The 22380-nt window shown below is 31.3% G+C and overlaps 2 protein-coding genes across 2 annotated transcripts; both read left to right on the forward strand.

Annotated features, from left to right (window-relative positions):
• Nucleotides 1-8474: 8474 nt before the first annotated feature.
• LOC143084914 (uncharacterized) lies at nucleotides 8475-14439 on the forward strand. The gene is made up of 5 exons (XM_076260979.1): nucleotides 8475-9174; nucleotides 11489-11732; nucleotides 12129-12280; nucleotides 12878-12948; nucleotides 14193-14439. The coding sequence occupies exons 1-5, from the start codon at nucleotides 9156-9158 to the stop codon at nucleotides 14433-14435; spliced, it is 729 nt and encodes a 242-aa protein (XP_076117094.1). The 5' UTR covers nucleotides 8475-9155; the 3' UTR covers nucleotides 14436-14439.
• Nucleotides 14440-14552: 113 nt separating this feature from the next.
• On the forward strand, nucleotides 14553-21288 carry LOC143084915 (uncharacterized). Its single transcript, XM_076260980.1, has 4 exons — nucleotides 14553-15523; nucleotides 16157-16378; nucleotides 17069-17217; nucleotides 18066-21288. Exons 1-4 carry the CDS (start codon nucleotides 14576-14578, stop codon nucleotides 19381-19383), a joined length of 2637 nt encoding a protein of 878 aa, XP_076117095.1. The 5' UTR covers nucleotides 14553-14575; the 3' UTR covers nucleotides 19384-21288.
• Nucleotides 21289-22380: the final 1092 nt, after the last annotated feature.

A 22380-nucleotide genomic window follows, 5' to 3' on the forward strand; every position in this document is an offset into this window, starting at 1 on the left:
ACGGAAACGTGCTGTAAAAGGAGAACTTAAGACCATAAATAACACATGGGGAATAGTAGAAAAGATGGTCAGAGACCGACAGAATTTGAGAACCTTTGTTGTTGTTTTACATGTCATTGGCATACCGGGCAGTAAAAAGTAAAATCACAAAAATACTGAACTCCGAGGAAAATTCAATCGGAAAGTCCCTAATCACATGGCAAGTAAGTAAGTATGACCTCTAGAAAAGGGAATAAAAACATGTTTATCATGTTCAAATTCAATATTAGGTCAGAAAACTGATTCGACAAACTGAATTTTAAGTTCACAAGTTTCAGTAGTCGGTCTCAACAGTTAGTAGTACAAAACCAGAGTTATTTTAACACATTTAACAGTTGTTTTTGGAAAATTTATCTACATGCATGTTTATCGTGATAATACTTTTGATACAGAAATGGCATGTCAAATTTAATTCGGACAATGTGATTTGATAATTGAATTTGTTTACAGCAGCTTTTGATTTTGTTCGCACCTTTGCAGATTTCTTACATTTTTAGTGACAGCTGGGTAAAACATCTCCCACCGAGACTTCCTCATCAAAACATTTATTTGTTTTAGGATTGTGACACAGTGATGACTGCTGTACCCATATTTTGACTCTTTTATTTATCATGTCTGTTTTACTCACGCATTGTTGTAAATATAATAGTATATGATGCTACTGTCATACAATGAGAGGTTTAGCGCTATAACACCAGGTTCAATCCACCATTTCTACATTTGAAAATGCCTGTACCAAGTCAGGAATATGACAGTTATGGCCCATTCGTTTGATGTGTTCTATCATTTTATTTTGCAATTTGATTAGGGACTTGTAGTTTTGAGTTTTCCTCGGAGTTCAGTATTTTTGTGATTTTACTTTTTTTCATCGCACAAAAGTTTTTGTCATCGACACTTAATTCCATTTTTTTACATCAAGCATGAAGTTATTATTTAATAATATAAAATGAAGTTAATATAACAAAGTCCATCGACGATTAGTTTTTAAATGCAATACAAAGTACCTCCCTCGCATTTTTACATTTTCGTCTTATATTGTGAAAGTGTCAAAAAAAATTCTTAGAACATTGATTTCGTTTTCTATATTAGGAACGGAATGAGTAACTATGTTGATTTTTTTTGTATGTATTTCTTTTGAATATAATTCAATCTAAAGATTCTATTTGGTACCTAATTTTGAACGTTTACGAGAGAGATGTGTATCTTTGATTTTGGTACAACTTAATTGAAATAATTAAGACATAGAGCCTATTAGGTCGAACGGACGAACGTACATTCAATAAATTCTATGGTTCATAACGTTCGGTGACGGTTGAAAAGACGCAAATCGATACAGGAATGAACTATTAATCAAAGCTGAATCTTCTTCTGTTGTAAATTTTCGTATGAGGCTAACAGCTCCTCTCTGTCGAATTCAGAACTTTCTTTTGCGTCTTTTAGTTATAGGTAAAAAAAAAACCTGATTAAACAAACTGAATTTTAAGTTCACAAGTTTCAACAGTTAGTAGTACACAACCCACACAAGTTATTTAGAGATCATTTAACATGCATGTTTACCTTGCTACTTCTGTAAACAGAAATATTATATCAAATTCAATTTAAAAAATGTTACATGTTAATTGAATTTGTTTACAGAAGTTTTTGATGATGAGAAGTAAACATATTGTTCACAGTATATGTCGAGTACTTCTTTTTCAAATGAAAATGTGCCTACCACTGAGACTCACTGATCAAAGCAACAGTTACATCGGACAAAATTATTATTTTTTTTTTTTTTTTTTTTTTTTTTTTTTTTTTTTTTAAAGTTATAATATTTTATTTGAATTTTACATTTGTTATAGATACATGAAGTACCGGTACCTTATCCCGGCCTCGTTAACATTAGTATATAGCATTTTATTGATAAGTTAGTACTTGTTAGTGCACAATATGTATATATAGTAATAATGACATGTATGTAACTGAATAGAAATATGATAACATGATGTATAATAAATTATAATTTATGAAATTAATTTAATTTTTGCTGCAACCAGATTATGGAATTTTTCGTATTTGCCTTCTTTATTTATCAATATTTCATGATATTCTTTTTTGAAAATTTCAAACATATTAATTTGTTTTGTTTTTTGTTCGGATATATAGTATCCTTTGTATACAGTAAAAAGAATAATTGTAATTAAATCATTAATACTGTAGTAACTTGTATCGTTTATTTTGTATCCGTACACAAGTGATTTAATTGATAAGATGTGATGTCCTATTTTAAGTTTATCAAGTAAAAGTTTTATTTGATTCCAAAATGATTTCAGAAATTTGCATGTTAAAAAGTAGTGCTCATAATCTTCGATGACATCACAAATATTACATAGCGGAGTTTTAGTTATTTTCCAAGAGAAAAGTAATTGTTTGGTTGGTAAAATGTAGTGCAGAAATTTCCATCTTAACATTTTGAATTTATTATCTTGTATATAATAAAAGATATAATTTAGCATTTGTTGTCTTTTGTTTGTGTTGTTTTCCAAGATAAATATGTTGACCCATTTTTGAAATCCTATTGGTTTTTCATAATATCTATTTAAGAGGGAAATGTAAATGTCTTTGGAGGAAATGTTTTTAAGTGATACCATTTTCCCTTTTTTATCTTTAAATTTATATTCGGAGTCAATGGTAACTTTTGTTTTTAATGATTCTTCTTTAGTTAGCTTTTGTAACCACTGTTTTGGTATTGCTTTCATTAATTTAGAATATTCTGAAAACCAGTTAGCATGACAGGAAAGTTTATCTAAGATCATGTTTTGATTAAATTTTCCTTTATTATCAATAATGTCATTTGAAAAAAGAATTTTGCTGTTTATCCAGTTTTTGAAGATGAGACATTTACCGTTTAATTTGATATTTTTATTGCCCCATATAAGCTGCTGTCTTATTTGTTTATGTGATAGATGATCCAATTCCTTTTCAGATTTTGTATTTATCCATGATTTGATTATTCTTAAGTAAAATTGTGGAATTAGTTCTTTCAGTTTATAGACCAAATTAATATTGGTGAAATTCATTTTAAATATAAGGAATTCTTGTCCAAATTTATCAAAATAAAATCTTGGTAATACTTTCCAATTGGGTGATAGATCTTCGTTGTCGATGAGTTTTTTTACCCAACTAATATTTATCGCTTCTAGATATTTATCTATGTTTATCATTTTAAGCCCGCCAGCATGGTAATTTTTACTTATTATATCCCTTTTAACCTTTTCAGATTTATTATTCCATGTAAAACTGTATATTAATTTTTTAAATTTTGCTAGGTATTCGTTATCAATTTCGGTTATGCCCGCGTCACACTGTCCCGATTTTTATATACGATGGACACCCGAATGCTAAAATTGTAAGTTCGTACGAAGTTGGTCCCGATCTCGTTAAAATACCAAAAAGTGACCGAAGCAAGTACGATGAATAACGAAGTCTATACGATGGTGCCGAAATTGTATACGATAGCAAAAGATGGACATACGAAGGTTAACCGAAGACGGGTATTTAAGCTTCATATCTCAGCCGTAGCCTACACGATGGATCACGAAGGCTACACGATGGATTACGAAGGCTACACGATGGATTACGATGATGGCGCGATGGCCATACGATGTCTAAAAAATACGAACAGAATTTCGACAACATATCGTTTTTGTCTAATTCTTATAAACTTAAGTTTATTATCCCCTCGCCTACTACATGTAAATTGCGTGTAGATAAAATTGTTATGGACACTCTAGAACCAAAATGCTCAAAACTTGGTATGGTGTTACTCGTTAAGAATATCTTAAGCGCTATTGACTTTAAAGTTCAAAGGTCAAGGTCACAGTGGCAGTTGTAATACAAGGCAATATCACCCTTGTGGACACTCTAAAACCAATATGCTTCAAAAGATTTTAACCACACTTGGTATATTGTTCCTCCTTGTAATGATCTGACATTTTTTACGTTCAAGGCCAAAGGTCAAGGTCATGCAGATGGACTTGTTTTTTCTCCTTGAAATAGCATAATACACAGGAAATTGGTTGCTCATTTTTTCACCTGCTGGTTCTAAAGACAATATTAAAGGTATTTCCAGTTACTAAATGTTTTGGTTGATTTCTAAAAAAATAGGTTATGTATCAAATATGCATATTCAATTTACCCTTTTCTGCATGTGTCATATACAAATATAGTGTCCATATTTGTTCACAATATGTTACATACGAGGGGATGCCACGCTCGGCATTGCCTTGTTTGAACTGTAAAATGTGTGCACTAGTCTGAATAATCACCCATAATTATGCCCATGTTTACTGATCTATCTTAAAGGTAAGGTAATGGGTTCGTTGATCCCTTTTATTCAAAAAGAGCTCTTTCCAGGAGAATATCACAATAATATAGACAAAAGGAAGGATGTGGGGAAAGCAACAAAGGCGGCAAAATATGACATATAGAAAACAAAATGATTATGGAGTAAACTTTCGTGTGACAACAACTCAGACAATACATAAAAAATCAGAATAATGAATAAAAAGTTGGTTTTCCTATATACGTGTACCTGCAGTGTTGGTGTACGAGGCGCGTTTATTCAAAGGAACCCCAGCATGTAATGATATGAAACAATCCAGATGGAAAAGGCCTGAACATATCGCTCTTATCATAACTAACGTTTTTGTCTTTTCGTGTTGTTGTTGTGAATAGAAGAAATTGAATATGTTCCGACATTGTCTATTTAAATTAAAAACTCTAAATTCTTTGTCACCTTTAATTATATAACTTGATATAAAAGATTGACAAAAAATAATATTTTACTTGTAAAAGTAAATCCTGAGCCTGTAATAGCTGTTCTTTTGAATTAATAGAAACAACGCTGTCGCCTTTCTTGTTCTCATAGAATCATATGATATGAGCTCCATGTTTTGTGAACGTCTTTCTGAACTGTCGTATTGGACTGACCAGTGCATATCGCGCATATCGCGCATGGCACTTTAAATGTATTTTAGCGCGAAAATTAACTTACATTTAGCTGGATTTATTGCCGTCGTATTTCTATCTTGTCGCCTTCGTACTTTTATTCGATGGCAACACGACGGGATTACGAGGTCTTCACGAAGTCGTGTTGCCATCGTAAGACCTTCGGGTATCTTCGTGATTCATTCGTGTAGACATCGTAATGTCAAAAATGTCCGATGGAAACGATTGAAACACGAATGCAATACGATGTGCAAAGATGTATTCCCGGTGACATTACGATATTGAGGATGGTGATACGAACTCAATACGAACCCTCAACATCGGGCGCACCTTCGTGGATTTTTTAACATGTTAAAAAATTTAGAACCCTTCCCGAAGTTGTCCCCGAAGGCTAGAAAAAGTGGCCGATGGTTAAAGATGGTTAAAGATGGCACTACGAATAGCCCGATCTGGATACGATCAGCCCCGATTTTGAAAATTTCCATTATCGTGTTGCCATCGGCGTAAAAATCGGGACAGTGTGACGCAGGCATTACAGATGCAACATAAGTAATATTCGGTAAGATTAATGATTTAACAAGAGTTATCTTACCTAACATAGTTAGATTTCTTTTATTCCAATCTTTAATTATTTTTTCAGATTTTTCGTATTGTCGTTGCAAGTTTAATTTTTTACACTCATTTTTATTAAGTCCAAAGTATATTCCCAAAACTTTTATAGGTTTTTGTGTAAAATTAATGTTTTCAACTTTATCTTTGCAGGACTTTAAATTGCCGAGCCATATTCCTTCTGTTTTATTTCGGTTAAGCTTTAGGCCTGAAAGTGATCCAAAAATTTCTATAATATTCAGAGTTAATGACACTTCTTGTTTTGAATTTAAAAATAAAGTGGTGTCGTCTGCAAGCTGGCTTAATTTTAATGTATGGGTTTTATTATCTAGTTTAATTTGAAAACCTTTGAAATTTTTATTTTGTCTTAATCTACTAGCTAAAATTTCAACAGCAATTACGAAAATTATAGAACTCGCGGGACACCCTTGACGGATTCCGCGCTCAATGTTGAAGGGTCTTGAAATCCAACCATTATTTAATATGCAACCCTTTATATCTGTGTATAACGTATTTATCCACCTCAAAAGAGATTCCTGGAAGCCAAATTTCTTTAAAGAACAATACATAAATTTCCATTCTAGCGAGTCAAATGCCTTTGTGAAGTCTAAAAATCGGATAGCTCCATCTACATTGAATTTTTCCGAATAATCTATAATATCTTGGATTTGTCTAATATTAAATCCTATATATCTGTTTTTTACATAACCGTTTTGATCACTATGAATGATTTTATGCAATATTGGTTTCAGTCTTTGTGCAAGAGAGTATGCTATAATTTTGGTATCTACATTTAGTAAGGTAATTGGTCTATAATTATCTAAATTTAATGGGTCGTTTTTCTTGTATATAAGGGTAATCAATCCAAGTTTCTGAGAATTTGTTAATTCTTTTTTTTCATAGCAATTATTAAAAACATCTACAGCAAAGTTTTGTAAGTTTGACCAGAAAGCTCTATAAAATTCAATTGAGAGACCATCGATACCTGGTGTTTTATTAAGTTTCATTTTAAAAACAGATTGTGTACATTCCTCTATTGTCAGGTTGACGTCAATTTCATTGCCTTCTTTTGCACTTAATTTGTAATTTATTTTAGTTTTTTCAATATAATTTTCAATTTCTGTTAGATCAGGGTTAGTTGACTTATATAAATTGACATAATAATTTCTCCCCGTATCTAATATTTTGCCTTGATCTTCTGTTATTTCTCCTTTACTGTCCCTTATAGCAGTAATGTTTTTCCTTGTTTGTCTTGATTTTTCTAATCCCAAGAAATATTTTGTATTTTTTCGCCCTCTTCTATCCATTTAACTCGTGATCTTATTTGTGCCCCTTTTATTTTATCTGAATATAGAGTTTGTAGCGTTTCTTCTGTTTTATTTATTGAATCTATTATATTTGGCAAATTATTTTTTCCATCCAGGTTGTTATCATGAATTTCATTCAAAAGTTTAAGTTCTTGTTCTAGTTTTGTAATTTCATCTCTTTTATGTTTAGCTTTTAATTTACAATGTTCTATAGTTTTCTCTCTTACTTCTATTTTAAAAAGATCCCACACGATTGCTAGACTTTTTTTATTTCTTAATTTTTCATATTTATCTATCAAAGTATTTATTTTTATTTTGTATGATTCGTCGTTAAGAATATTGTTGTTTAATTTGAAGTATCACATTCCTTTGTTCCCTTGACAATGATTAATTTTAAGTGAAATCGCTAAGTGATCTGTATATTGAATTGTTGCAGGTCGTATATCAGTGCTGAGTACTCTTGGTCTCACATCTTCACTTACTAGAAAATAATCAATTCTACTAGCTACTTCATTATTTTTCCTTTTCCAGGTATATTGCGTTTTATTTGGATTTATAGCTCTCCATATATCTATAACTTTTAGTTTTTTTATCAGAGTTTTTAGCCCATTTGTCTTATTTTTTATTTTTTGTTGATCTTTTTTATTACTTTTTCTATCTTTTATATTAAGCGTTTCATTCATATCACCGCCTATGATAATTATACCAAGACTATATTTTTCAATGACACTTAAAGCTTTTTTCAAGAATATATTTCTATCTTTACATGTGTTTGGGGCATAAAGGTTTACAAAGGTAAATATACTTTTATCGATTTCTATGTTGATTAAAACAATTCTTCCGTCTTGATCTACATATTTATCTATGATTTCATACTTAATTTTTAATCATAGGACAAAATTATTTATCCTCAACACTTAATTCAATTTTTAAACCATCGACCATGAAGTTAAAGCTTTATTCCAAAAGGTCACACTAAGTGACTTAAGTTAAGCCAACGTTCTCTTCAGACTTATTTCGAACGCAAAACAAAATACATCCCTGCATATTTACTAACTCGTCTTATATTGTGATATTGTAGAAAATATTTCTAAAGACACCAATTTCGTTTCCTGCATTAGGAACGGTATGCGTGATAACGCTTACAATGGTGATTTGTCATATTATCTACATTTCTATTGGGTATAACAACTCAATATATTCTAAAGATTTTATTTGGTACCCATAATTCACCGCATACGAGATTCTATTGATGTGTATCTTTGATTTTGGTTCAACTTTAAAGAAAACATTTAAAAATAGAGCCTAGTATGTCGAACGAACAAACGTACATTGTACATATATCTATATTATTATGGTCAACAAGATTAAAAATTAATGTTCTTCGCGTAGGTTTTCTTATTTGTTCTAGATACTGTTAGTGTAAATTTTTGACATGTATTAATCAATCTTTAAAAGTCTGAGTTGATTTGAAACATATTGACATTCGCAATAGTCGTAAGTCTTACTGACATATTAAGAGACAGTGTCAGTAACTATCAAGTATTGTCCATATTATGACCGGAAAGTGAAAAAAAATATTTCCTTTTGATGTTTTGATATATGGTAGCATATATGATTGGTAATTCATATACATGTTACTGAAGTTGTATATCCACTGTTTCCATGGTAACGGATAAACAATTTTGTTGAAAAATGTGAATTGTTACAGTATTGTGTTTTATTTTGATATAGATCACAAATAAAAAAAATATTGCTCAGGCTGATTGTATGTGACATTTTCAAGTGTTCATAGTGATTAATAGCCCAAAAATATGTGTTAATTTGTTGTTTGTTAGATAAAATGGTCCTTTTTGATTCGAAATCAGAATTTTTCTTGACTTCTGTGAAATGATAAAACTCAAAAACGCAACACAGTTGTGGAAATATTCGATATGTACTCCAAAATGAATAATTTGGACTAATAAGTTCAAAAATAAAAATTGGTAGCCAGCAACTAGAAAAGACAAAATTTGCTTCAGAACATAGTACTAAAAGTGCTTGTATTGAAGATGATTATCTCCCCTGATTGAACTCTTCGCCTAGAGATAAACTAAATGCACAGGAAGTTGACAAGATTGTCATTGTCAACAAGCAGACAAGCAGACGGTTTTGTTTTTCACACTCTGAAGCAATGATAATGTGGAACAGGAGGAGGAATCGTTATTAAACATGACAGAAAACAATGCCTGTAAGTTTCTTTAAAATTCATATTTACATTAAAATTCTGTATAACATGTATACTATAACATGGTATTGGTAATAAAAAAGTTTCTCAAAAGATAGTTCTAAACTAATGACTGACTTTGTCTCTGAATATAATCATGATGTCATAATGAAGGTGATAACTGTTCCTTCAGTGTAAACAGGGGAGGATCCAACCATTTAAAAAAGGGGGGCCCAACCCAGAGTAAAAGGGGTGTCCAACTATATGCTCCCATTCAAATGCATTCACCATTGGTTGTCATAAAAAAAAGAGGGTTCCAAACCCCTGACCCACCTATTGATCTGCCAATGGTAAGTTTTAGATAATATGTCAGATTATGGATGTTAGTAAACTTTGGGGGGGGGGGGGGGGTGATTTTGAAATCTCAAACAACAAACAAATATATTTTATTTTGTAAATTTATCATTCATAATTCAATTCAATTCAATATTTTATTGGAAAGAGCACAATAATGAGATTTTTCATAGGAATCCTGACTCAAACTTTTTCTTTTAATATATATGTATTTAAAGATGCCCACCCTATTTATTTAACGAAATATTTTTTTTATCATGTCTATGACCTATAATGGTTTACTTTACATTGACCTATAATGGATTACTTTTTCAAATTGTTGATGGAGAGTGGTCTCATTGGCACTCACACCATATCTTCCTATACCTATGAACATGATGAAATAAAAGGGCTTAAAAATAACAACCAGGTTTATCATTTTTTGCATGCACATATTTTTATAATATAATATGGACACATGCTGAGACTAAAGACTTCATGCTTGTTATAACTTTTTGGTCTATAATGTAAATAATAGAAAAAAGCCAGGTCAAGGAGGACATCAACCCAATAACTCAATTAGGCAAAAAACATTTAGAGGTTGACTTGTCCAAATAATGATGACGTCTGGCAAGGCTATTTTTTTTTCTGGGACGCCTTCCTACTCCCAGAATTTTTTTTAAAAAGCCTTGCCAGACGTCATAACTATTTGGACTAGAGGTTCACATACATGTTTAAACAATGGTTATTTTTTTACACTGTGCCTATGATGGTGATTATGTTTTCTGGTCTGTATGTATGTCTGTTAATTTGTAAGCCTGTACATATGTTAGATGCTCTGTTCCATATCAGGTTGAAGATTATTAGTTAAAGGTAAATTTAACCCCAAGTTGTGCATGTTGACTTTTAGTACAGTACACATGATCATTATAGTGTGAAATATTTAAATTTATTTAAGAATTGAATGCTTCTTTTTGTAACTTCATTAGGGTGTAAAAGTGTTGACCGAAGTACATTTTGTATGAAGTGTGTAAGCTCTTCATTCCAAAAATTTGGGCACAGTCAAAGCTTTTACAACCCTATAAGTTACAAAAAGAAGCATGCAATTCTTATAATTACTTTTTTAAGCTAGGATAAAGAAACCACAAGTCATATCATTTTTTTTTATTTAATTCACCTGTGGACTTTATTGTGGGACCTTGTGTTATTATGACTGATATATGCTTTATTGTGTAATGCAATTGCTTGAGGAATAACATGTGGTGTGCAGTTAGCCAATCAGAATAATGTATTATAATCATGATAATGAAACATGCATTACCAAAAATGCCCTAATTTCATTGTTATTGAAAGTATATAGTTCATGCCATTCTATTTTTATGCAAATTATCTAATTTGTCCATAGCTTACTGTTTAAAATACAAATATTATTATTATTCAATAGATCAAGAGGAAAAGATACAAAAGGGAAATTCAAACTCATAAGCTGAAAATAAACCATGGCTAAAAAAGAAAAAGACAAACATAAGTACATAAAAAGCAACATAGAAAACTAAAGACTGAGCAACACAAACCCCACTAAATTTTGATGTGAAACTAGGTGCTCCAGAAGGGTAAGCAGATCCTGGTCCACATTTGCAGCAGTCGTGTTGCTTATATGAGTTCAAACTAGTTGATAAGTTACCTATTCTAATCATGAAGGGAAAACAATCTTCAATTGTTTCATCTATATGATCTAGGTAGCAATTATAAATGTGATTATAATTGCCAATAAGACCAGCTTGTACAAATAACATAGAGTATAATTAATCAAATGAAAGTCACTTGATATTGTCTTCAACAATGAGCAAAACACAATCATTTGACAATACTGTATTATAATATAGTAAAGTCTGCATAAAACTTTGCTAAAAGGTGTAAAACAAATTATTATTAACCATTGTTAACTAAACTTCTCTTAAATACATTCACATTATGATATTCATACATGTATTTGTATTTACAGGCGAGTCACAATTTGTTTGCAGTTTTGTTAATTCAACAGTACAGCAGTGTGGCTTAATTGAATATAAAAAGACCTGGCCAAGTCGAATTCTTCCCCTAACATGTTGTAAAGATTCAGTGGACTCGCATCTTTACAAATATTCAATAAGTCGTAGGAGTATTGACAGTGAAAGTTCATTATTGAAGATAAGAGCTGGTCTTTTTGAGGAAGATGATGATACGCTAACTATATGCCCGAAACACAGGTACCTAGGCTACTTTTATTCTAAGAATAAGAATAACTTTCCAGAACTTGAGCCCTTGTCTATCCAAATTATGATTAATTTTCTAAAGTTGTAACTGCTGAAAATGTCAATTACCACATTCCTGATAGGATTTGTGCAATGACCCCATGTATATGAGAAAAAAAAATTGAGGTGTGCTTTAAAGATTAGGGTAACTAGATCATTGTATTTATTTGATTCTAAAAAATAAGTTGTTTTTAGAAGAAAAAAAGTCAATCCACCCTCAAATGAACAATCTGTACTGAAGTAATAACAAGATTTTTTCGGACTCGATATCATGGCTGTTTTTGTTGTGATTTTTACATAGAATTTATTGTTCTAGTAAGTTATTACCTTTTAATTTTTCAATTTTTAAAGGTTTGCTCTTGGTGTTGGTTGGAGACCAAGTACACTATGTTCCATAGGATGGAAATGTACAAACAGTAAGAGCAACTTGAAAGGCACTATCACAAAGGAGCAGTCTATTTTTCTCAAGAAATATCATCATGTCCTACTTGGAATTGGATCAGGTTTGTGCATGCTTACATGTATTTTGTTGCTGTTCCAATTGCCAGCTCATATATATGAATCAAATGTTCATGTGAGCTAGTACCAATAACTTGGTAGTCTGCATGTGACTCTTTGAACAAAAAATCTGATGTACATGTCATTTTGATCCTGATACAGACATACATTTGGTTATCTGAAATTGTGTCACTGAATACAATAAGCTACCCCAGCTAAATTAGACAGACCCCCAATAACAAATGTAAACACATACATCTAGACTAGAGGTAAACATACAATCTTCACCAAATTACACATTTCAACAATATGTCAGACATCATCCCAAGTCTATAAAAGTTGTACAAAAAAAAATCTCCACAGGAACAATTTTTAAGAACATAAAAGAATAAACATGCAAAAACTACTAACGATGTACCTAACTTGGGACATGCATATAAAAAAATGAACCACCCGTTTTGTACTATCATTTATAAGCAAATTAGCCCAAGGAGTCGGGAGAAGTGAATCAGCCATATGATCATTCTTATTTTTAAAATGAAAATGAATGTCTTGAAATATGCTTTCTTGCTACAATTAAATTTTCAATTTCAATTTTACAGGGGTGTGTTCAAGATGCAGAAAAGAACTTGTTCAAAGAATGGCAGACAAGGAAAACAGAGTTGAACCAAATGTAAGTCAAAACAAGGATATGAAAATTTTCTTACCAGTATGTTCTATTCCTATCAAAAAAAATAATTTAACGTTCTGTGCTCTTTTGCTTTAAATCAGTTCCTGTTAAGTCATTATTGCTTTTTAAGTAGAATTATCACCCAAAAAATATTGGCCTACTTTTGATTATTGGAAGCAACATAGATCTGTTTATCTGGAGTAATAGATTGATATTCAGGTTGCATTGGTAACTATGCCACCTATATTAGATTTGTACGTCTGCTCCTTCATATAATTTCCTACTAGATACGTGTGATAATGGAACATGTTTCAATTGTTTGACACAATGGGATACTGACTGAAGCACATTGAACTTTCTATACTGACAGGTTCATTTAACTCATTATTGCAATAGGGCTTAAGATAAAACCTTTACAGCTGATTTACTAATGCTTGCAAAGTAAAACTTTGGTTGGCTTGCTTGCTTTGTTTGTATAATTGTTTATACAAGATTTGTAGACAAGATTGACATCTTATAACAATAAATTTATAGGCAAAGTTTAACCTGTAAATATCATATTCTAATATGATTGTACAATATACAAACAAAGCAAGCGAGCTAACCAAAGTTTTGCTCTACTTGTATTAGGAAAATAGCTGTAATTTATAATTCAGCTGATAGCTAATATTTATTAAAGTATTGAAATTTATATTTACTTAAGATTTGAATTTCATTTGTTGATTTAGTTCAGAGCAGGATTCATAATAATATCCACTAACATCTTCTCGTCTAGATATGCATGTAATATTTTCCCATGGACTTTGAACATTAAATGGACAATGATTCATCTATCCACCCCTTATTATATACTAGTATTTACAATTATTATAATAATTAAACCATTTTGTAAGACATTTCAGTCAATGACCTTCTTTGGTTTCTCTATTATCCTTCTATGTCACCTACATAGACATATGGCATAATGAAAATAAAAATATGCAGTATTGTTTGCCAATGAGACAACTATCCACCAAAGTTCAATAACCGTATCACAGATGATATTAGATATGCAACTTATATTGTAACTTCCATACCCTTCCCTTTTCATGAATATGACCTACCAAATTAGACCATTTACCAAGTTTGTAATAAAAAGGAGAAAACCTATACGTTTAGTCAGCTATAAGTAATAATGGTCAGTTTAAAGTTGTAAAGATGAGATATGTGTGTGTGTTCATCTTTTTCACTCTGTTATCTTTTTTCAGCCTTCAAGTAGCATGAATAGTAATTGCAATGTTGAAGCTTCTGAGTCTACAAATGCTGAATTTATAATGGAAGAAACAAAAGAAGAGGCAAGTCTTTTATACAATTGTTTTAAGAACAATAGTATAATATATACATTCTGTAGTCCTGTAATCATAAAACCAAAGAGGTTACTCTATGTCTATATTCCACATGGTACACACATTATGTCCTGTAAAACTGATGATAACCATATTATATGGTAACATGCATTATGTGACTATTGCTGTGACTATTGCATGGCAATAGAAAGTCCCATACCGGGTAAAAAAAAAAGGCAGAACACTCATTATTTTAATAATTTACATCTATGTTTCAGGAAAATTTGCAAACAGACTGCCTTAGCATGGACAGCATGGACGACTGCATATCAGAATCTGTGTATTCACAGTCATCTCAATATTCAGAGTGGCAAGATTCACAGGAAAGTCCATCAAGAAAAAGGAAAATGTCACTGAATTCTTTTCTGGAAACAGTAGATATAAGTCCTGTGAAAAAAACGTTAACTGTTGACTTTGATCTTGCATCTGAGAGGACAAAAAATGATTATGTCAGGAAAGCAAAAAGAATAATGCACAGTGTACTTGGTATATTGGTTCCACAACAGGAATCACTATTTGAGGAGGTTCTATATGAATCTAATGCATACAAAGATCAGACTCTTGAGTCATTTTCAAAAGCATATAGCAGTATGTCAAGTTGGGGAACACAGAGACAAATTCTCTCTCTTCTAGTACAAGATTACAGTTACAATCAACTCAAAGACTATATTCCAGATTTATCAAGATATAAATTTTCATCTGCTCGTAAACATGCTGAGGTTGTTGGTGTTGGCAAGCCAGTTTTACAGAAAAAACAATTTAGAGAAAAGGCTACTATTCAACAGATAGAAAACTTTTTAGAGTTCATACTTTCACCAGCTATAATGACTGATTCACCATTTGGAGAATGCACTTATAAAATCTCATCTGGTATTACACTCAAAGTTCCTAAGATTATTCTAAATAGTGTACGTACAAGAACAGTAACACTGTATTTAAAGTATTGTGAAGAAACCCAGAACGCTGATATTCTATCTGAAAGGACTTACATGAGACTGCTTGAAGCCATTGAGCCTAATGTGAGAAAGTCCATGAAAGGTTTAGACAATTTTGCTGCTGATGGTAGCCAGGCTTTCGATAACCTGAAAAGTGTGGTAATGACATTAGGAAAAGGAGGTAAAGGACAAGAATGGGCAGAAAAGATCAGCAAGCAGCTCATGGAAGGGAAGCAGTATTTAAAACTGCACTACAAGGTATTTCTATATTATGAACCCTTTCTATTTGTAATGTTACACTATTGTTTCAGAAAAGGGTAAAAGATTGGTGAATTACAAATAGTGATCATCATCAACATAATTTTGACCTGTCTGTCAGACCACTTGTCTTCAACCATTTTGTTTTGACCAGATAGGTTTTTGTATTAATAACCTTCATTTCTTGATGGATCTCGTTCAAATGTTGTATATATGTCATAATTGTAACTTATTTTTAAATGCAGTCAAACTTTTACAATAAATAAAGGACTGCCAGATACATGTGTGTTTCAATAAAAACAAATTATATGACACTCAGCTAATTAATGATTTGTCAGTAATTATTTAGTAAATAATTTGAGAATCTGGTTGATATTTTTATCATATTTCTTTGTGCATACCAAAATATAAGAAATTGTTGTATTTGTGTATACGAAATATAAAAAATGAAGATGTGGTAGGATTACCAATGAGACAACTCTCCTCAAGTGAAGACTGACACAAACAATTACATCTGTATCATGTGTATGTCACTGTACGTCCTTCAAAAGTGAGGCTTTTTTTAAACTTTCAGTCTCGTACTGCTTTACTATCTTTAAAGGTATAGCTTACAGTATATTTTTTGTTTTTCAGTTACATGTTAGTTTGGACTCAGAAGTTCCTGATCATTGTGGCAGATTTGGCCTGTCATCTGAAGAAAACAGTTTCTGTAGTAAATGTACACATACCCATCATCTTTCTTGTAATGACTGTGAAGCTCTGACCACAACTTTGAAATTGATAGAGGATGCTGCAGATAGCATAACATATACAAACCAAGAACAACAAGATGACACAAAATACATTATTGTACAGGTATTTATTCAACATTATATAGGGCACTATTTGTTTTGTTTTTTTTATATTGGACAGTGTCTACACACTACATGCACTAGGATACATTTAAAAATGTAGCAAAAAAAAATGATAAATGTTCAAAATTATTTAGCCCCAACTACTAAAGACTTTTGCACATGCCCATATCATGTACACAATTTAAATCATAATCACAATCCCGAATAGCAGCATTAAATGATTTTTCATTCATTAAGAGTTTGGAACTTTGTTCAGCAAAATTTGTGAAAGAGAGTACAAATTTTGTGTAGCCAACTACTAGAGTTTTCTACCTAGATCCCTTAAACTTAAAAGGAAGACTGCACTTATGATGAAATTGTTTGCCTGATATTAAGGAATTGTTTGAGGTTTTTTTTCTTATTTGTCCAGATTTGAGAGGTAACTTTTCAGTAAATTGTAAAACTTATAGCTGACTATGCGGTATGGGCTTTGCTCATTGTTGAAGGCCGTACCGTGACCTATATTTGTTAATGTTTGTGTCATTTTGATCTTTCGTGGTTAGTTGTTGTCTCATGAGCAATCATACCACATCTTCTTTTTTATATTTGATGTAATTGCAGTTACATAGTAAACATTCTACATTGATAAGTCATATATTTTGCAACCTGGCTATTTTGACACTTCAACACATTTTTATTTATTTAATTACAGGGTATTAAAACAATTATAGAGTGGAAGAAACACATTGTGAGATCTGTCAACCAAGACAGGGCAAGGGGGAAAGTTTTAGACACATTGCAACCAAATGAAGCTTTAATTGAAAGAGACTGGGCAATGAAATTTCTTCCATTACAGTATAGGTATATACATGTTTTATATATATATATGTGTGTTTTATTAAATTAAATGTATTTTAAATGAATTCATATTTGGTCTGCAACTTGACAATGAAGAGTTGTAAATGTGGAACTGCCATATAACTACTTCCTGTTTGCAATTACTTTTTTAGCCACATGATATAGACTATATTTTCACATTTCTTCTACAACTATAATTGCCATATTTTATGTAACAATTACATCAATATTTAGATAATCAGTCCAACAAGTTATAGATGCATACATAGTTTCATTATACAATCTACAATCTGACCAAAAAATGTGAGTTGGTCATAAAGATTTTATAGTGTTCTGTCTAGATAGAAAATGACTAGCCTTTGTGTATGTCTATATTTTTAGTTTCTGCATTTGAACATCAATACTTTTCACACATTCTGTTTAAAAATAAGGAGATGTGATTAAATACTATCCAAATTAGATCAAAAGGACAAAGATGCTTACAGATACAGGTTACAGCCTTCAACAATGGACATAATCTATAATGTATTGTAAGCTAGAAAAGGGCTGGTATGACAATATGCAAAACAATGCAACAGAGAAAACTAACATGTACACATAATAAAAGAGAAAAAATAGCAGACAGCAACCCAATCTTAGTTCACTGGATTACAGGTTCTCATTCTTGGACAGGCACAAAAACATATGACAGGACATGTGTTTTACAGTTTTGTGTGTGCTCAACCCCACCTATAAATTATGCTAGCACAATTTTTTTTTTAAATTGTTAAAGGCACCTTAACATACATATTTTACTTGAACACCTGTGTTTGTGCTATTTTTTTGTTTTTCAAAGTAAATTTATTTTTCAGAGAATCTCAGTCTAATTGGTTTGCCAAACGTGGTCTTTCCTGGCATGTCAGTGTCATAACATTCCAAGAAAAAGAAGGAAAAAACAGTTTGACAGTTCTGCACATCTTTGATACTGCTACGCAAGATGCTGTCACTTCCAATGCTATATTGAAAGACCTACTACACCATGTCAATTCCACTAACAACAACGTTGACACTCTGTATTTAAGATCGGACAATGCTGGATGTTACCATTCATCATATGGCATATTGTCAGTCACTGCTCTGAATGACAATCCGTACAATATAAAAGTAAATAGGATGGACTTTTCTGATCCACAAGGTGGAAAGTCAATTTGTGACAGAAAGGCTGCCCATGTCAAAGCATGCATAAGAAGATATGTAAATGAAGGCAATAATGTAATAACAGCTATAGAATTCAAGTCAGCTGTAGAAAAAACAATGAAAAATGTTAAAGTAGTTGTTGCATTGCCACCTAGTCCCATCAAAAGTTTAAAAACATCCAAGATTGAAAATATAAGTTTTATGTACAATTTTTTCTTTTCAAACAATGAAATTACAGCTTGGAAGCAATTCGAAATTGGCATTGGCAAAGTTTTCTCTTCCAAATCTTTAAATGAAATTCCATCTCTTGTTAAAAAATGTGAAAGTACTGTGATATGGAGAATCATTGCTCAATCATCCTTGAATACAAGCATTCCAGTACCTGTAACTAGAAATGAAGAGCTCGAAGAAGAAGACAACATTTGTAGTAATGTATTTACATGTCCTGAAGACGGTTGCATTGCAACATTTTTGAAATATGGACAATTATGTAACCACCTCGACAGAGGTAAACATACCTTCCCTAAGAATAATTTGAATATAAAGGAGCGTACACAAATAACACATGCTTCTTTAATGGAAAGCAAAAGTTCTGCTGAAAAAGTACTTCATTCTGGTACAACACATGCATTACAAGCAGAATCTACATTAAAGAAAGGATGGGCATTAAAGAATAAGCGAGAGGTAAAGAGATTTTCAAAAGAGCAAATAGAATACATGACAGAGAAATTTCAGTTTGGTGAATCTACTGGATATAAGTGTGACCCAGATGATGTGGCAAAAGAGATGAGACATGTAAAGAACAGTAAGGGGATCCGGAAATTTCAACTTGAACACTTTCTTTCTCCTTCTCAAATTGCTAGTTTTTTTAGCAGACTTTCACTAAAAAAAAGACAAGCATCAAATACTGTTTATGACGATTGTGATATGATAGCAGAAGAATCAAGAACTGAGATGTCTCAGCTAACTGTATTAGCAAATACTGTACAGTAAACATTTAACATTTTTGGTCTTTTTCCAATACCTCTGATCTGATTGATACATGTAGTTTAAATTAATAAAAATCTTCTCTATAAATGCTTAAAAAATAATACTTTAGTTTGTTTGATGTAAGTTTAACATCAAGTAGCAAATATCTGATTTGAAACTTTCATCTTTTTTGTGAAAAGCTCTAGATCTGACATCAAAATATCCAGTACCACAGCCTTTTCCTATACATGTATTTTGAATATTAAAAAAATCATACCCTTATATATATATATTTAACCAACAATAGACCTATATAGCATTATTTCACTTCTTCATGGAAAGATATCTAACAAATATCTGATGTAATTATCACTGAGGTTAAAATTGCAATTTTAGAAAATATTCAGTTGAATAATTAGTAGATGATGAATTGACCAAAAACCTGATCAACTATCTGTAAAAAAATTACCTGCCCTTAAATATATTTAAAATACAAAGCTAATTCACTCCCACTATTATTATGAATACAAAAACTGAATAATACAGCCTTCAACAATAGACATGAGTTTACTAAATATATGAAGATCAAAACCATTTACATAAATTGTGAATGAACTAAGCAGAAACAACATTAAGTCCCAATTGATGTAAAACTGATGCTATTATATAGTATCATCTGATGATGCAATTTTAAGGTATTTATGTAATTTGATGTGTGATCAAGCTGGTTTTGGTAAAACAAATATATTTTTGTGCAATGAACACATGCCATGGCTTATTTTGTCTTGATTTTTAAAAGAGAGTGTACAATCTCCTGTTTGTAAATTTTAGCATGGTTTTGTGAATATCAAAAATGTTAATTGAGATAATGTGTACCTTCTGTGCTGACAATGATTGATAAAGTATGGACTTTCACAGCTAACCGTGTTGAAGAAAGATGTGCAGGTTGTTATTGATTGTGTTTACTGTTAATGGAATACAGGATTAAATGTGAACACCTTGTTTAATAATATTATAAAAAAAAATGGTGCAATTCCAAAGTGACATTAAAAGATTGAAAATTTTAGCAAACACTTTACCCTGTTGTTAAGGTAATTTAAATGTTGCTTAGTATTTCATTTTTGCTGCTTTCAGTGCAGATGTTATCTTCTGACATTGCATTTATATATTTTTTTTTAAAACAATTATCATACCTTGCTATGTAAAAAAAAATGTGATTTTTTACTAAAAAACTTCTTTTACTGAACACCAATTATGTTGAAATGGAATATTTGTTATGGCTAAAAGGGCTGTTGGGTCATATTTTTTTTATAGTATTGTTGTAATTCAATGTTGCTTGTAAATACTTTCTAGATACATGATAAAACATTTGAACATGACCAGAAATTAAAATTTAAGCAACATAGGCCTGGTTCAAAGGTAGTTTTTAATGTTGCTATGGTGTAAATCCGGTTGCTATGGGCTTTTTTTACTTGTGAAAATGACTGTTATCATATTGTTCTTTGACCCTGTTATGTTTTCCATTTAAAATGTTTACTAAAATGACAAAAAAAATATTGTAGGTCATCACATTGTATCCAAATATTTCCTGATCAATTTGTGAAATTACCCCAAAAATGGAAATTTTTTGTTAAATTTTTTTTTCTTTTAGATCATGGGCTACCAAATTTTATTCGATAAGTTGATAGTACAGCTAATTTGCTTCAAGAAAATGTGATTTAGAAAAGTCAGCTCTGTTGCGTTTTTAAGCAGGGGACTTGAACAATTGTAACGCATTTTTCTTGATTTTTAACCGAAAACACATGTTTTCTTCAAGTTACCATAGCAACTACAAAATAATATATAAAGTTACAACTGACATATTGTTATTTGTTATAATTGATCATATCCTTATGGGAATTATTGAAAATAAATATTATCTACAGTTTCTTTGTTGTTTTGACATGCTAAAATGCCATATTTTTGATGATTTTCCCAAAATTATAGACTATATAGCATGCTATATGAGCTTCGTTACTATGGAAACAGTTTAAGTACGATATTTGCACAAATATGGTAAAAAATGTTTTTTAGGTTATATTTCCTATGATTTAGCATAGTTTTTATGTGAATTAAAAAAAATCACATTCCTTATGAAGCTAAGTGCTTACTGACTTGGCCTCTTAAGTGGGTCATTATTTTTTAACTACCAAGATGTTGCTGATCTTAACCTTTTACACATACTTCTCGAAACATCAATAAGAAATGTCATACACAGAGCGCGAACAATGCCAAAGCGTATCCAAGATCCTTTCAAACTAGTCAATCAGTCTGATATTTCTAATTTTACCTCTGACATAGATTTGTCAAGATTATATGTCTACATAAACTTACATTTTTTTCTGACAGACAGACTAACGGAAAACGAAGTGATGTTCAGGTATCCATATAATTTGCTTCATGTCATGAGAACAACTTGAAAGGAAGCATGAGTATTTTATTACCGACTAGACAACAAGTGTTTTGGTTAGAATGTAGGATCCAAATGATAATGACAGTCCGTCTATACAAACTTGAAAATCTAATTTTCTACATTTGAAAATGCCTGTACCAAGTCAGGAATATGACAGTTCATGTCCATTCGTTTTTGATGCGTTTTGTTATTTGATTTTGCCATGTGAATATGGACTTTCCGAATTGATTTTCCTCTAAGTTCAGTATTTTTGTGATTTTACTTTTTTTTTTCTCATATTGTGACTGATGTTGTTGTGCCTGATCTTGAATAGAAAAGTTTCCTTTTTCTGTATTCATGAAAGAATTGTCAAGGTTATTTTCCTAGCGTTCACGTTTCTTTTCGATTTTACCACTTGTGGATTGTTGTCTAATTGGCAATCATACCATTTTCCAAAAATTCGTTCAGTAGGACTGCACAATGTTTTCTATCATTTAAAGGCCAAGGGAGAAAAGGACTGATTTGTGATAAGTAACATCCAGTCTACTTATCAACCATAAACACTTCAATATGCAATAGACATAAAAACA

This window comes from Mytilus galloprovincialis, chromosome 8, assembly GCF_965363235.1.
Source record: "Mytilus galloprovincialis chromosome 8, xbMytGall1.hap1.1, whole genome shotgun sequence".
Classification (NCBI taxonomy): Eukaryota; Metazoa; Mollusca; class Bivalvia; order Mytilida; family Mytilidae; genus Mytilus; species Mytilus galloprovincialis.